This window comes from Bubalus bubalis, chromosome 1 (genome assembly GCF_019923935.1).
Source record: "Bubalus bubalis isolate 160015118507 breed Murrah chromosome 1, NDDB_SH_1, whole genome shotgun sequence".
Classification (NCBI taxonomy): Eukaryota; Metazoa; Chordata; class Mammalia; order Artiodactyla; family Bovidae; genus Bubalus; species Bubalus bubalis.
Genome location: NC_059157.1, coordinates 97,718,710 through 97,733,602, shown reverse-complemented (window position 1 = coordinate 97,733,602; position 14,893 = coordinate 97,718,710). Strand labels below are relative to the sequence as shown.

General features: G+C 39.4%; 1 protein-coding gene across 21 annotated transcripts in view; it reads right to left on the bottom strand.

The window, feature by feature from the left end:
• Positions 1-14,893, bottom strand: part of BBX (BBX high mobility group box domain containing) — a 295,350-nt gene that overhangs the window by 44,421 nt on the left and 236,036 nt on the right. For 20 of the 21 annotated variants that reach the window (XM_025283397.2, XM_025283378.2, XM_025283443.2 and 17 more), the window contains one exon: positions 6,546-6,626. The exons of the other annotated variant lie outside the window; for it this stretch is intronic. In XM_025283397.2, coding sequence (XP_025139182.1) covers positions 6,546-6,626 — 81 coding nt within the window. The remainder of the gene's footprint in view (positions 1-6,545; positions 6,627-14,893) is intronic. 21 annotated transcript variants of the gene reach the window in all.

Below are 14,893 nucleotides of genomic sequence, written 5' to 3'. Positions count from 1 at the left end.
TTCATTGTTACCCATCCATTTGATTTTCATCATATGTGGTTTTTGCAAGTTAGAATGTAAGAAAAACTAGGGTGTTGAGGCCTCTGAAAACATCTCCTTTTTTTTAAATAAGTAGGGTTAATGAAAACTTTTGCAATTCCCTGGGACCCACCATACCCCAAATCTTGCTTATTACATCTATGAAGAGTGTATCTGGAGAGGTCCAGCATTCTCTTTCTTCAGCTGCACCATAGCAGGTGATTTGCTTCACGAATTGTGATAGAGAAGAAAAGTACAACACAGATGAAGCCAGCAATCCTGTGGTGACTGATTTTCACCTTTCCTCCTATGCTCAGAGGAACATGCGTTTCTGCTTTCCAAACTCAACCGTTTACCTAGCTAGCCATCCCCTCATATCGACTCTGAGTACTGGATGTCCTCAGTTATCTCTTCTCCCTCAGCATGCTTTTCTACTTTGGGGCTCCCCACCAGGTTTACAAACATCCAGCTTTCTCGAAGTCAGGCTCCAAGATCAATCAGGGCAAACTTCTGGAAGCCCTTCTCCTACACACTCAAGTTCAGGGCTGGAGTGGTTGCTGACTCCCTTCCTTTCCCTCTGACATAGACTCAGTTGTCACAACCAACTGGATCCCTTGCAGCCTGCCACCCCCACAGCCAGCAAGCGAATCTCTTTAACGGCTGCTCTCACCACTGCACTCCCCTGCTCCAAATCTTCGATCACCCTTCATTATTTTCAAGTACAAGTATCTCTGCTTCACACTAAACACCCTCTCAATTCTGACTTCAAGCGACACTCCACCTTCACCTTGCATAAATCTCCCAGCACAGCCCTGCACTCACGCTCGGCTGACTTACTTGTTGTCATCTACCTATTTCATGTCTGCCTGCCTTTATCTCTTCGCTGTATCTCCCCCATCTCTCCGTTTAATTATGCATAAATCACCATCTCCAGTGTGTATGGCTGGTTAGGTAGAAAAGACGGGGGGCGGGGAGGGGAGGAATGAACAAGTGCAAATGGATACTGGCAATGACTGCTGGACTCAGAGTCTGGACTCAGTAGGGAAAGGAGAGGACAGTGACATTTGTACCACAAACACCTCTCCAAGGGGGCAGCCACTTATCAGCTCTGACCACCCTGTTCTCATGCAGAGGCTGGTCCAGTGTCTCCAGGCCCTCCATGCTTTCAAGAGAAGTCAAAAGTACACATTTACTTTAAATCTATAATTTTAAAGTATTAGCCACTAATTCAAATGTAAGATATAACACAGGTCAACAAATTGTGGGCCAAACAGAGCATCTCTTAAAGCTGGGTGTGGCCCAAAGGCTGCTAGTTTCAACCTCTGTTCCCCAAGAACTCCTTCAAAGAACCATCTATCCTCATGCTTCCTCCTCGGTGCTGAGTCCCCAGAGCACTCCAGCTGAATCCACTGCTCCGTTTACTGATTTTACACATGCACTTTGGGTATCACTCAAATTGAGCTTCCTCATCTCACTGCATGATTTCCTGTGAAACCACTTGCACCATTAATTTATTTCTTATCCCTTAACTTTTTACATTTTATCTCCTTACAACTGGAGAACAGGTTCCTAGAGGACAGGAGGTGTACACTATAATTTCCTATAGTCCTCACAGTATCTCCCAAAGTATATTCGCAAACAGGCACTTATTTAAGGGTGTAAGATGTATCTCGGCAGTTGCAAAAGTAGAATCACTTTTTAAAAAGGAAATATCAGCTCCATTTCTTTGACAGCAGTCTTGAACAATCTGTCATCCTATTCAGCCATACACATATGTGTAGGAGTAAGCTGTCTTCCATAGAGCCTTCTATAACGTGCAAACTCCTGTAACAACTAACTTGCATAGTCTTTTATATTTATCTAAAACAAGTGACAGAATAGCACAGTGTTGAAGATCCCAGGCTGTGGAGAGACTGCGTAGATTTCTAGCAATGCTCTAACACTTCCTGTCCATGTGACCTTAGGTGAATCACGAAACTTCTCTGTCCTTTTTTTACTGTGTAAAAGAGGAATGATGATAATACTGGCCTCAAAGGACAGGTGTGAGAATTCAATGACTACATTATAAAGTACATAAAAGAGTACCTAACACACTGTAGATAACAGACATTGGTCATTATTATCTTATGATAGATAATAAAAATTACTTGCAGATAAAAAAATTAGAAGTAAAATAGTAATACTTTTAGGCTTATGCTCCAGCCCCTTAATGCATTCCAAACCCCAAAACTGGATCCGGAGTTAAGGTCTTCCAATACCACTGATGTCAAAAGAAAGCTCACAGGTTATCTCACTGTACATCCCTATGCAGGTGGCGTCAGCTGCCTCACTATTAACAGCATGGAATAGGCTCTCAGAAACAACTTTTCCAGAATAAATGAATAAACTGCTCCACTTGCTGTACTGAGCAATTTTAGTAACAGATATCTTTAAGTGTAGCATTTTCTTTGCGAAAATGCACAGGTAAAGACATCTCTGTGAGAATCCAACTAGAGCAACTATTATACACAATGATCTCTAGGAGGATGCTCTGCTGTTCTTTATGTGACCTGACCTAATTAATTTCAAAAGGAAAGGAAACACAATACATTATAGTACCTGCACCAATTAACTGATTAACTGAACAGTATGAACCTCATGCAGGTTCAAACATAAAAGACTGTATTTTTCACAATTCCCTAACCTTAGCAGCACGGTGCCAAATCTCCCTTCCTAGCTGGAGTAGATTCCTGAAAAATAACTGGAATAGATCCCAGAATTTTCAGGTCTCTTTCAGCTATTAAAAATCCACCCAATTTAAAATGCCAATCAAATGCCTAAAGAGTCTTCTGCTGGAGGATCTCCCGGCTTGGGTGCTGGGAAATGGGGAGGGGTCCTCACAATGAGAGTGCAGGCCCATCTAAGTCCCTCTCTGTCTGCTGCCAGCCTCTTCCAATTTTCTTTTTGCCTGTTAAAGTGGGTGTAAGCACAGCAACAAATATATGCCTACCATATTTCTTGCTTTTCTCCAAGAGAAGAGTTTTCTTGTAAGAAACAGCCTGTCTTTGGGAGGGCTCCTCAACCACTCCCCCTGTGCCCAGCTGCAGGAATGAAGCTGGGAAGGGTGAGTGGTTAGATCTTGGGTTGGTTCCTGGCCCTTCCTTCACAAGACATAAAGCCACTGGTTGAAAGGACAGAAGAAGAGATGGTGGAGGTAAAAACAACTACCCCTGGTTACGTTTTTGTTCCTACTAACTCCATATAAGACTGAACGACCTTGGTAGGGATGTCAAGGACAAAGATGATAGACAAAATATTTAACAGGCAGGAGTGCTAAGCAACCAGAAGGGATGTGGTGTCAGGGCTGGAACAGGGTGTTGCAGGCCCCCTGCTGTGCCCTCTAGTTGCTAGGAGAGTCGCTGCAAAGGTCCTCAAGGGGCAGGGTCTCAGTCTTATAACCAACAATAGGAGGTGTTTTGGTATTTTAGTACTGGGACAGGGGTCCTGGTGCAAACCAGCTGAACAACACTCCTGCAGTGGGAGTTCCTCAGACTGTCAAATGAGAGATCAGACAGTCCCAGGCCAGCCCTCTCCCCATGACTGGCCCATGGCCTCTTGCCTGAATAAGTCGAACTACCTTCTACTTGTTCATTTGCCCCTGGAAAACAAATGCGTCTTCGCAATGCCAGGAGAGAGAGCGCAGCAAGCTGTTCTAAGTCTCTGCCTGCTGTCGATTTCCTCTGGTTCTCTTTTTGCTTGGTCAGAGAGGAGAAGGCAGCAGCAATAAATCAATATCTAAAACGATGCTTGCTTCTTGCCAAACCATGAGAAGACACTTCTTCACTCAGTCTTTAACAGGGCTTCTCTCAAAGCTGTCTTCACTGTGTTTGACAGAGGCCAGGGGTGAAGAAGAGGAAGTACTTCTCTGCTTTCCTCCACATGACAAGGAGAAAAGCCATGATACTCCAGGTGACTGCCCAGCCTGTGACACTCCACCCCTGGGGTTAGGGTGGGGACAAGAAGGGAAACCCTTAGTGGTCGATCGAATGGCAGCTCGGTTAGGCTGTCTCTTTATAAATCCTGAGAGAAGATCTGGCCCAAACTGAAGGTGGCTTGTTGGTGGCTTTCCCTTTGGAATGTGTTTATTTAAAGCTATTTTTTAGGATTTCTGACAACAGGAACAATTTGGGCCACAGGAAAAATTCTCTTCAATACCCTGTCATGCTTATCTAAAGAGGTACCTGAAATAATTAAATACTAGATTCTGTTCAAGAAAAGATGAACATCAACTACACAAGGAAGAAAAAAATTACTGAGGAAGCATATTTCCACTGGTGATTATTTGGAGATGCTGATTAATCCATTCTGCACATATTTATGTTTAATTACAAACTGGGAAGGCTTTAGGATATTACTCTAAAACACACTCTATTAGCATTATGGCATCATATTCATGTGGTGCAAATAATAATGTGAGATTTTCTCAGTAAATAATTTTTTACCGACCCTGTTTTATCAAAAGCATATATTTTTACTCAGATGTTATATGAAGCTAAGTCTGAGTATAAGCTGATTTGCTATATAATTGGAATAGGCTTACTGCAGTCATTTTACCCCTTTAAATTACAACACCAGCACTGAAACATCTGTTAGACCATAGCATCTGTTTCATATTTGGGATGCATCCCTACAAATTAGAAGAGTGTTCTTTTTAATGAGCTCTGATTTAATGGGGAATCCTTTTTTTTTTTTGTAAATGACTGTTGTGCCAAAGAAAGAAAATGAGAAGACGAATTTTCATTGCTCTAGCACCCCCCACAGCAAAGCACCTCTAAGGCCCATACATTTCCAATACAAAACTATCTAATAAATATATATTTATGTTGAAAGTTAGTTTGTTTTATAGATTGAAAGTTGAAAGTGTTAGTCATTCAGTTGTGTCCGACTCTTTGACCCCATGGACTGTAGCCCACCAGGCTCCTCTGTCCATGGAATTCTCTAGGGAATGGGAAGTCATTTCTTTCTCCACGGGATCTTCCCAACCCAGGGATGGAACCCAAGTCTCAGGCATTGCAGACAGATTCTTTACTATCTGAGCCACCAAGGACAGATTAGTGTTGTTTAATATTTAAAAGATTATATGTATAAGTTTGTGTATATCTATATAAACACAATCCTCCCCCTCAGGAAGAGCCAAAATGGCTATACATTCATATAATTTAAGAAAAATAATTATTTCTTTCAAATAAATTATTTTGACCAACTATATAGTCTTAGATACTTGACAAATTTATGACCTCACAGTCTCTCTGCTTACAAAGACATTGTTACAACTCTAAAGGCACACTCATTGCCAGATCTTTACCACTTTAGTTCTACCAGAAATAGTACCTTGCTACTGACTTACTCAGTTCTTTCAAAAACTACTCCCTGTGGTCTCCCTAAGTTTTCTAGTTATTCCCAGCCCTCTGTTTTGAGTCTGAATTTGTCTTATACAAGAAGCATGTCAGCTTCATGTCAGATACAACGGTGTTAGTTTGTCCCACTTTTTACATACTTTACTGTTTATGCTTCTAATTTGGATCTGGCTGGACTTAGATAGTAAAAATTCCTAAATTTTAATGACACAAGCTACCATAAAATTTAGAAAATGACTGGCTGTCCCATTAAGTTCAATAAACTCAAAAGAATTTATCACACACACACACACTCACTCAGAAGAAACTGAAACTGACTGGAAGGAAGACAGAAAACAAGAGAGAAAGTTTAACAGAGATATTTGGTTACCCATTTTGTGCCTCCTAATTTGTTTCACTGAAAGAGAAAACCACTACAACAGTGTCCAGTGCGAAAGACATTTGTCCTACACTTTCCCTTTAAGGCAGAGTGGTCACAGTTTGGCAAAGGAAGTCCCCCTCCTGCCCGCCCCAGTAACAATCACTTCCGGCGTCTTCCTCCCTGCCTGTTCCCATCAACTGAGAGTTCTGTCCTTCACAGGCTTTACAAAAACATCTTTTTTACTCGACCAAAGGAATAGTAGCATTTTATAGCCATGTCACATCAAATGCACAGCTGAGAGATGCTATAAAACCAGACTTCAGAACATGTCATTTGAGTTCTTCACTAAAAAAGCCCCCAAATTAAAACATCAACTACCTGATTTAAAAGTAGTGCTTTCCAGAGATTTATAGATGTTATTAATATAAGAGAATCAGAGAAGGGGAAAATTACCTAGACCATTTTTCTGGTTTTAGGATGGACTTACTTTATCAATCTGAGAGAGACAAATACTGACCTTATTTTAAAATACTATCTGTGAAAGGATTTTGCTATTTCCCTGGATAACCTTTTTCAATGCTTGATGACTTTTAGTAGCAAAAGTCCACTTTCCTTAAATTAAAGATGAACCCCCCTCATTGTTGAAAATTATATACAACACACATTATGGTCACAGGTGAGATAGCTCAGTTTAGGCAACACTGTTATGATTAACTTTTTTGTGACTTCAACCACTGCAGATCTATCACAATGTATTCTTAGAAACTTGCCTCAGCCAGTTGAAAGAGTGCAGACTTTCCACAGCGTTTTACAGGTTCAGCACCACCCAAGTGTGAAGTGTTTGAAGAAATCTATATGGAAAACAATTCATATAAAGAATATTAATTGTGATATCAGAATTTTTGCTCTCCATTCACACCCATTCGGGAACTTTCCTTAGTTTATAAGAATATCATTGCTTTCAAGTGTCAAATAACTTAAATGCATTAGGTTTGGGATTATAATTTTGAAATCAATGTTAGTAAATAACCTCAAAAATAGCAACAAAAAAACCAGTCTGACTTGGGTGGCTGTTGAACTATACCAAGTATGAGTATTCCAGGCTTTAAATTTAACTCTATAACCTTAAAACAAGTTATACATTTCCACTTCCATATAAACACCAACTCAGCAACTGGTCATATAGAAAAGAGATTTAGTGTCATTTCACATTTAACAAAAAGCAATTAGCTAATTTTTTGTTGAAATATATTTGGGATCCCTGTGAAAAGACAGCAACAAGGCAGTCAACAAATATTTTTTTGAGAATTGAACAGAAATGTGTTAGGCAATATGACAAGTGTTAGCCAATATTACAAATAGCTGTGAAAAGAAGAGGTGAAAAGCAAAGGAGAAAAGGAAAGATATAAGCATCTGAATGCAGAGTTCCAAAAAATAGCAAGAAGAGATAAGAAAGCCTTCCTCAGCTATCAATGCCAAGAAGTAGAGGAAAACAACAGAATGGGAAAGACTAGAGATCTCTTCAAGAAAATTAGAGATACCAGGGGAACATTTCATCCAAAGATGGGCTCGATAAAGGACAGAAATGCTATGGACCTAACAGAAGCAGAAGATATTAAGAAGAGGTGGCAAGAATACACAGAAGGACCGTACAATAAAGATCCTCACAACCCAGATAATCACGATGGTATGATCACTCACCTAGAGCCAGACATCCTGGAATGTGAAGTCAAGTGGGCCTTAGAAAGCTTCACTATAACAAAGCTAGTGGAGGTGATGGAATTCCAGTTGAGCTATTTCAAATCCTGAAAGATGATGCTGTGAAAGTGCTGCACTCAATATGCCAGCAAATTTGGAAAACTCAGCAGTGGCCACAGGACTGGAAAAGGTTCATTTTCATTTCAATCCCAAAGAAAGGCAATGCCAAAGAATGCTCAATCTACCGCACAATTGTACTCATCTCCCACGCTAGTAAAGTAATGCTCAAAATTCTCCAAGCCAGGCTTCAGCAATATGTGAACTGTGAACTTCCAGACGTTCAAGCTGGTTTTAGAAAAGGCAGAAGAACCAGAGATCAAATTGCCAACATCTACTGGATCATGGAAAAAGCAAGAGAGTTCCAGAAAAACATCTATTTCTGCTTTATTGACTATGCCAAAGCCTTTGTCTGTGTGGACCACAATAAACTGGAAAATTCTGAAAGAGATGGGAATACCAGACCTCCTGACCTGCCTCTTGAGAAACCCATATGCAGGTCAGGAAGCACCAGTTAGAACTGGACATGGAACAACAGACTGGTTCCAAATAGGAAAAGGAGTACGTCAAGGCTGTATATTGTCACCCTGCTTATTTAACTTCTATGCAGAGTACATCATGAGAAACGCTGGGCTGGAAGAAGCACAGCTGGACTCAAGATTGCCAGGAGAAATATCAATAACTTTAGATATGCAGATGACACCACCCTTCTGGCAGAAAGTGAAGAGGAACTAAAAAGCCTCTTGATGAAAGTGAAAGGAGAGTGAAAAAGTTGGCTTAAAGCTCAACATTCAGAAAACGAAGATCATGGCATCTGGTCCCATCACTTCATGGGAAATAGATGGGGAAACAGTGGAAACAGTGTCAGACTTTATTTTTTCGGGCTCCAAAATCACTGCAGATGGTGACTGCAGCCATGAAATTAAAAGACGCTTACTCCTTGGAAGGAAAGTTATGACCAACCTAGATAGCATATTCAAAAGCAGAGACATTACTTTGCCAGCAAAGGTCCGTCTAGTCAAGGCTATGGTTCTACCAGTGCTCATGTATGGATGTGAGAGTTGGACTGTGAAGAAGGCTGAGCGCCAAAGAATTGATGCTTTTGAACTATGGTGTTGGAGAAGACTCCTGAGAGTCCCTTGGACTGCAAGGAGATCCAACCAGTCCATTCCTGAAGGAGATCAGCCCTGGGATTTCTTTGGAAGGAATGATGCTAAAGCTGAAACTCCAGTACTTTGGCCACCTCATGCGAAGAGTTGACTCATTGGAAAAGACTCTGATGCTGGGAGGGATTGGGGGCAGGAGGAAAAGGGGACAACAGAGGAAGAGATGATGGATGGCATCACTGACTCGATGGACCTGAGTTTGAGTGAACTCCAGGAGATGGTGATGGACAGGAGGCCCGGCGTGCTGCGATTCATGGGGTTGCAAAGAGTCGGACACGACTGAGTGACTGAACTGAACTGAACCGAATATAACAAGAGCCGGTGAAGCTAAGTCTTATATAAAACACTGGCAGTGGCACTTAAGAGTGTGCTCTAAAGTACAAAGATTAACTGTGAAGACCACAAATCTCAGTAAGCACATCAATATACACACACCATTACATGGTGATTGCATGCTCTTCAAATTTTGTAAAGCTGCAACTGGGCACAGCTGCAACAGTGAACAGCACTGTCCTATCTCATTTTTATAGGAAGACTTAATTTCCAATTTTGAGCTGAACTCAGTAAAGAGTTGAGGACATATATTCTTAAGGATCTTTAAAAAGAACTCTTCTGCTAGAGAAGTTCTGTCATCATTAGAGCAGCTAGCAATAGTTTATGCTGTTAATATTCCTCCTGATTAGGAATTCTTTCTCAGTTTAAGACAGGTATTTCTCAGTTCAGTTTAGGAGGCAAACCTGCCTTGTGATGATATCCTTACAGGTGACCCCAGGCCCAACAGAGAATATCATGGAGCTGTCCCTCCAGGAGAGACTGGGGGCTTCATTACTGCTAGGGGAAATTCTCCCTAGAACACCTGCTGAATAAGAGGCTTTTGTTGAGGCAATATCTAATAAGCCACCTGGATCATTTAGAAAGGGCTATTAATTTAAGTTTTAGGGGATTTCTCCTCCTGGTGCCATCATTTTTGACAGTACTTCCCTATTCATCCCAATCACTTCCTTTTTCTTTAGAAGACCAACTTAGGGGCTGAAGCTTTCTAAAGATTTTCCTCTGGCTGAATTTTCTCTGATATATGTCACTTCTACTTTTTCTAGACAAGGTGAATTCAATTACTAACCTTATCATTAGACTAAGAAAACAAACACATTTAATACAATTACTAACTTGGAGTAACTTGACCAGTCACGTGAACCCACACTGTATTAATAGAAAGGACATGGCTTTTGTGTCAGACAAACATGCCTTCATTACTTTTTGTGGTGTGGACTGAAGGAAATAATTAAGACCACATCTTCACCTTCAAAACAGAAACACTATCTGCCCCATATTCCTTTTGTGAAGATGACATGTTATGTTAGTAAAGAGTCTGGCCTGGTGCTCAGCCCATATTATGCCCTCAATCAACGGTACAATTATTAGTTATAAGGATTTATCATTATTAACACTAATAAACTCTGTTAATACAATCCCCCCAAATTAGCTACAGACTGAAACTAGAGTAAAGTGAAAAATTGCAACCTCAGAGGTTAATTATTAAATTTAATAATCTGTAGAATATTAAATTTGTCACATAATCATATAATACCCTCAAGAGCACAACAAGCTCGGTGATGCTGCAATACACAGCTTGACAGTTTTCAGCTCTTCACTGGCTCCCTCTGCTGTTGCTTTTGTTGCTGTAGGTTTATATTCCCCGACGCTGTGTGTGTGTGTGAGTGCTCAATACCACAAAGCCTGTGTGGGTGTGTAGGTTCACTACCACAAAGCCTGTGCCAAATGCCTGCATGGCACACCCAGAGGCTCAGTGAAGAACTTCTGACCACACAGATGCATTGCCTGTCAGATGAGTTAACATGCAGTGTTCTGCATCGAGGCTTGAGAATGGTTCCTTGCCTTGCAAAAGAAACCTCCACCTAATGTTTAGTAAGAACTATTTTTCCTCATTATCTAAAAGTATTTTTTACCTATCTGTAGGTACAGGGGAGTATTTTAAATGCTCAATGTTGCTGTAAGCCTGATTTCCAAAGGATCATGCTGGTAGGGGGTGTATCAATGTATTTTAGCAGCCCAGCATTTCTAGAATCACCTAACAATAAAATTTTCATGGAATGACTCAACAGTAAGATATACTTTCTATAAAAATGCCTTTTGGCTTAACTGGGGGAAAGGGTTGGAACTTATGTTACTGTCTGCAGCACTGGGCATGGCTGACCTTTGTCTTGAGAGTCTTCTCTGGATTTCCAATACTGCAGACTCTCTCTAAGGTCTCTCCTTGCTGTTCTTTCTTGGTTCTCCCCTTCTATAGTGAGCCCTTAAATGTTCTCCCTCAGGGTTCTGTCTTAGAGCCCTCTCTTTATTCATACTTTTTCTCTCAGTAATCTCACCTGCTTCTAACATAAACATAGCTTGTATAATGCTGATTTGTTATACTATTGTTCATTTCCTTGTATTTTTCCCCCCTATTTATGGGACATACACATCCTTTCAAGTAAGAATAATAAGCTAAAACCTGTCTTTCAGTGACAGGTCTGCCAGTGGAGGGAAGTGCATGTTATGTTCCCCTCCTGGGTAGGGGGCAGTAGTGGGCCATACTGCACAGTAAGTTTGTGGCTATGTTTTTTTATTTTCCTCACATTGGATGGAGCTTGCCAATCTGTTAATTCCACTGTAGTCTCTCCTCTATTAAATAATGTTCTGATAAACAGGGTGGGTATTAAAAGTATGTAACGTACAGCAAAACCGCCAAGAAAAATGATCACCCTCGTTGTTAAACTGCTAATTTTATAGCTGCCTGAGGTAGGGGAGCACATCAAGGAAAGAGGTGGCAAAGATTAAAAGCAAATTAGGCAGAAGCCTTCTGGAGTTATAACAGGTATCATGAACACTGTAGTCTGGGAGGAAATGACCAACAATTGTTGAGTGAATAAATGAATCAAAGAACAAACGAACAAAATGAGATAATTGGTCTTCCTTATCTTAAAAGATATATTAATTCTTCCAATAAAACATGGAAAACTTTCACACCGATGAGCTGCAGTGTGAGCATATGGAATCTGTGTCAAGTATAACATTCCGTAACATATTGGGCACGCCATCATAAAAATGAATGCTTTAAAATTGCACTAATTGCTTATATCCAACGGTGACAATACCTTGGAGAGATAACAGTTATATTTACATTAGCAAAGTAAAAGTCTCCTAAGGGAAGTTTTAGTGTTCAAATGTATCTGTCTAAATTGTCCAGACTAGCTCCCTGTCTTCAAAGTAAACATGCAATTTTTCAACATAAAGGTATACTCCAGGTGTAAGAGTCAGCCACTCAGCAGAGAAGAGGATACGTGGACTGGTCATGGCTTTCAGAATTGTTAAATAATGGATGACAACAATTCCCTTCTGGCATTACGTTTGGTCATTAGTCTTCAGTAAATGAGATCTAAACAGAGACAGATGTGTCAGTCTATATGTAAACAACATAAAAATGCAGATAGGAAACTCATTTTGACCAACTTAATGGATCAGAGTCTGGAAACAGTGATGGCTCTTCAGATGGGCCAAGTGGAATCCTGATGAATTACAACCATCAATATGGAATGGGAGACAGGCTGAAATGTGAGGAAAACAGGTTCTATACTCTGTATTTCTTTCTAGATCTTGTAAAGCAGATATATCTTTCTCCCTTCAAATGTACACATTTATGAAGAACCTACAAGCAAAATGTTCTTAATTTAGTTTCATGGTTCCATGCAGGTTACTTGAATGGGTTTTAAAATGATCAGATTTGGTTCAGAAGGAAAAGATATCCTTCTCAGCTTGTGAGACAGAGACCCAAGACTTGACATACAAGAAAAAATATATTCATTTAAAGAAATGCCCTGAGTTTACTGTTTTTTAAAAAGTGTGTTTCTAGGATAATTGTATTACACAATAAATGACCAACCTCTTCCTGGAGTTATGAACACTTGAAATTAACACTAAGCGTCTCAAGAATTTTGCAAGCCTGATCTTAAGGGCATTTACAAAGCTAAACATTCAAGAGAAAACTGTTGCCTAAATGATATAAACATTTTGTAATAGGACCAAGAATCTCTCAGAAAAGGGATGAGGGTTATAATGTGGCCCCTTGGGCAAATTTCTATTATCTGCCCATTTCCTCCTCACTTAATCCTTTCCCTGTAAGTTCCCAGAGATACCAGAAGTGCCTTAACAATGCTGATTTAATAACTTGTGGTAAAAATTACCACCTATAGAGCAGTGATCTCAAACTGCAGTTCCCTAAGAGGAAACCTGTTGAAAATGCAAATTATCAGTCCCACTGCAGACTTATTAAATAAGAAACTTTGGGGGTGGGGTTCAGCAATGTGTGTTTGAACAAGTCTTTGAGGGAACTCTGATGTGTTTCAAAGTTGGAGAGCCTCTGGTAAAGACTAATTAGAACAAGAATTTCAAGAGCCTTTGTGTTTTCTCAAAGGTGATGGGTGTTTTATGAAATAATTATAAAAGTTTTAGGGATACGATCACAGTAATTATAGGCTATTCTATTTCTACCTTAATAAATACACTCATAGCAGATCTTAGTAGATAATTTAATCAGTCCATCTAGTTAGTATAGTTTAGATTTGAATAAACCAGTGTAATACTCGGCTGACAATATGGTCAGATAATAACATGAGAGAGACTGAAACTTAAGAGTTCTCTTGGGTCAGCTGGGGAAAGTGACTGGAAGTTATATATATCCTTAGAGAACCCTGTATTTTAGTATACTTCTCTTATATAATCATATATAGCATTTACAGTTAAATAGCTAAGTATGTAATAATTTAATCTGCTCAGGAATTGTAAGGCCTCTTAATTATCAACCTACACAAAATAAAACCAGGAAAAATAATACACAGAGTTTAGATGGGAACTGTATTTGATTCCAAAGCAGAACATTTTATTTTGTTTTTCCATCGTGCATGCCTTCCTCTGTTAAGGCCTTGAAACAAGTCCTAAGGAGTTTTCAAATTAATTTTTTTAAAGCTTCCTCAAATCTTATACATGCATGGTCAGAAATCCTCAGAAGACAAATGCCATTGAGTATAGAGAATTGACATCTGGAAATGTCTTCCTGCACAATTCCTAAGGAAAAAGAGGTTCTTTACTAGGAAAAAAAAACTTTCTTTTTGAGGAGTGAGTGTACAGAACAAATTAATTCAAAAGAGGCACGGGATCTCATTCTCCAGTCATGAGATAGTGGCTGCTTCACCTTCACGCTGCTCCCTAGGGCTGCCCAGGGCTTTGGGACACCTGATAAATCTGATGTTGCTATCACTTAAATAAGAACCGCACTCTGAGTGACAGGACCTGTTAGAAATGCATCAGCTGAGATAGGCTATACAAGCATTTTTAATTAAATTGAAAACTCTTGGTAAATAATGCATATGTAAATATCAGATGTGTCAAAGACAAGCCATAACCTTTCTAATATTCATGAGTATAGAATTTAAATATATGACAAATAAATTGTGTTTGGAAGGAAATGTTTCTAAAAAGTCTGATGGGACCAATCAGGTACCAACACTAAAAACATTTATAGTCATGTCAAAATTCTTTTTATCTTTGAAAAAATTATTAGTATCAAGTAAATGGATATCAATGACTAGAGGAGAGCAAGGAAATATAAAACAAAACTATTCCCGACAGTGAAAATACCAGCCTGTTCATCATAATGAAAAATTATGATAAAATCTTAATTTATTCAGATTCATCAAGCAAATTGTTCTTAGTGAAATGATACCATTATATGATATTCTGATTACCACTTTTATAGAATAGCCCCCAACAACTATAGCAGCAGCACTATGGAAGAGAAGTCTTACAGATAAGCAAGCCAACTGGTAGGCTCGAGTTGTGCTGGTTGACGCAAGTGTCCCAAGAAGAAGCAGCATTTAAAAAAAAAACTGCTAGAGCTAAAAGTAATTTTTTATCATTTTCAAAGTCAGATGCTGGGTTTTCTCCTGCCAAAAGGATATCATTTTACATTTCATTTATGAAGCACTCTTTATGCAAATGAATCAAAGTGATTCAATACATCAATATTAAACAGAACATTCCTGCTTGTCATTTTCTCTCAACCCTATAAAAAATTGTTTAGTTTATGATATGCATTTTTGGTTGAAATTAATAAAAAGGAAAATGGGGAAAAACCTAAAGGA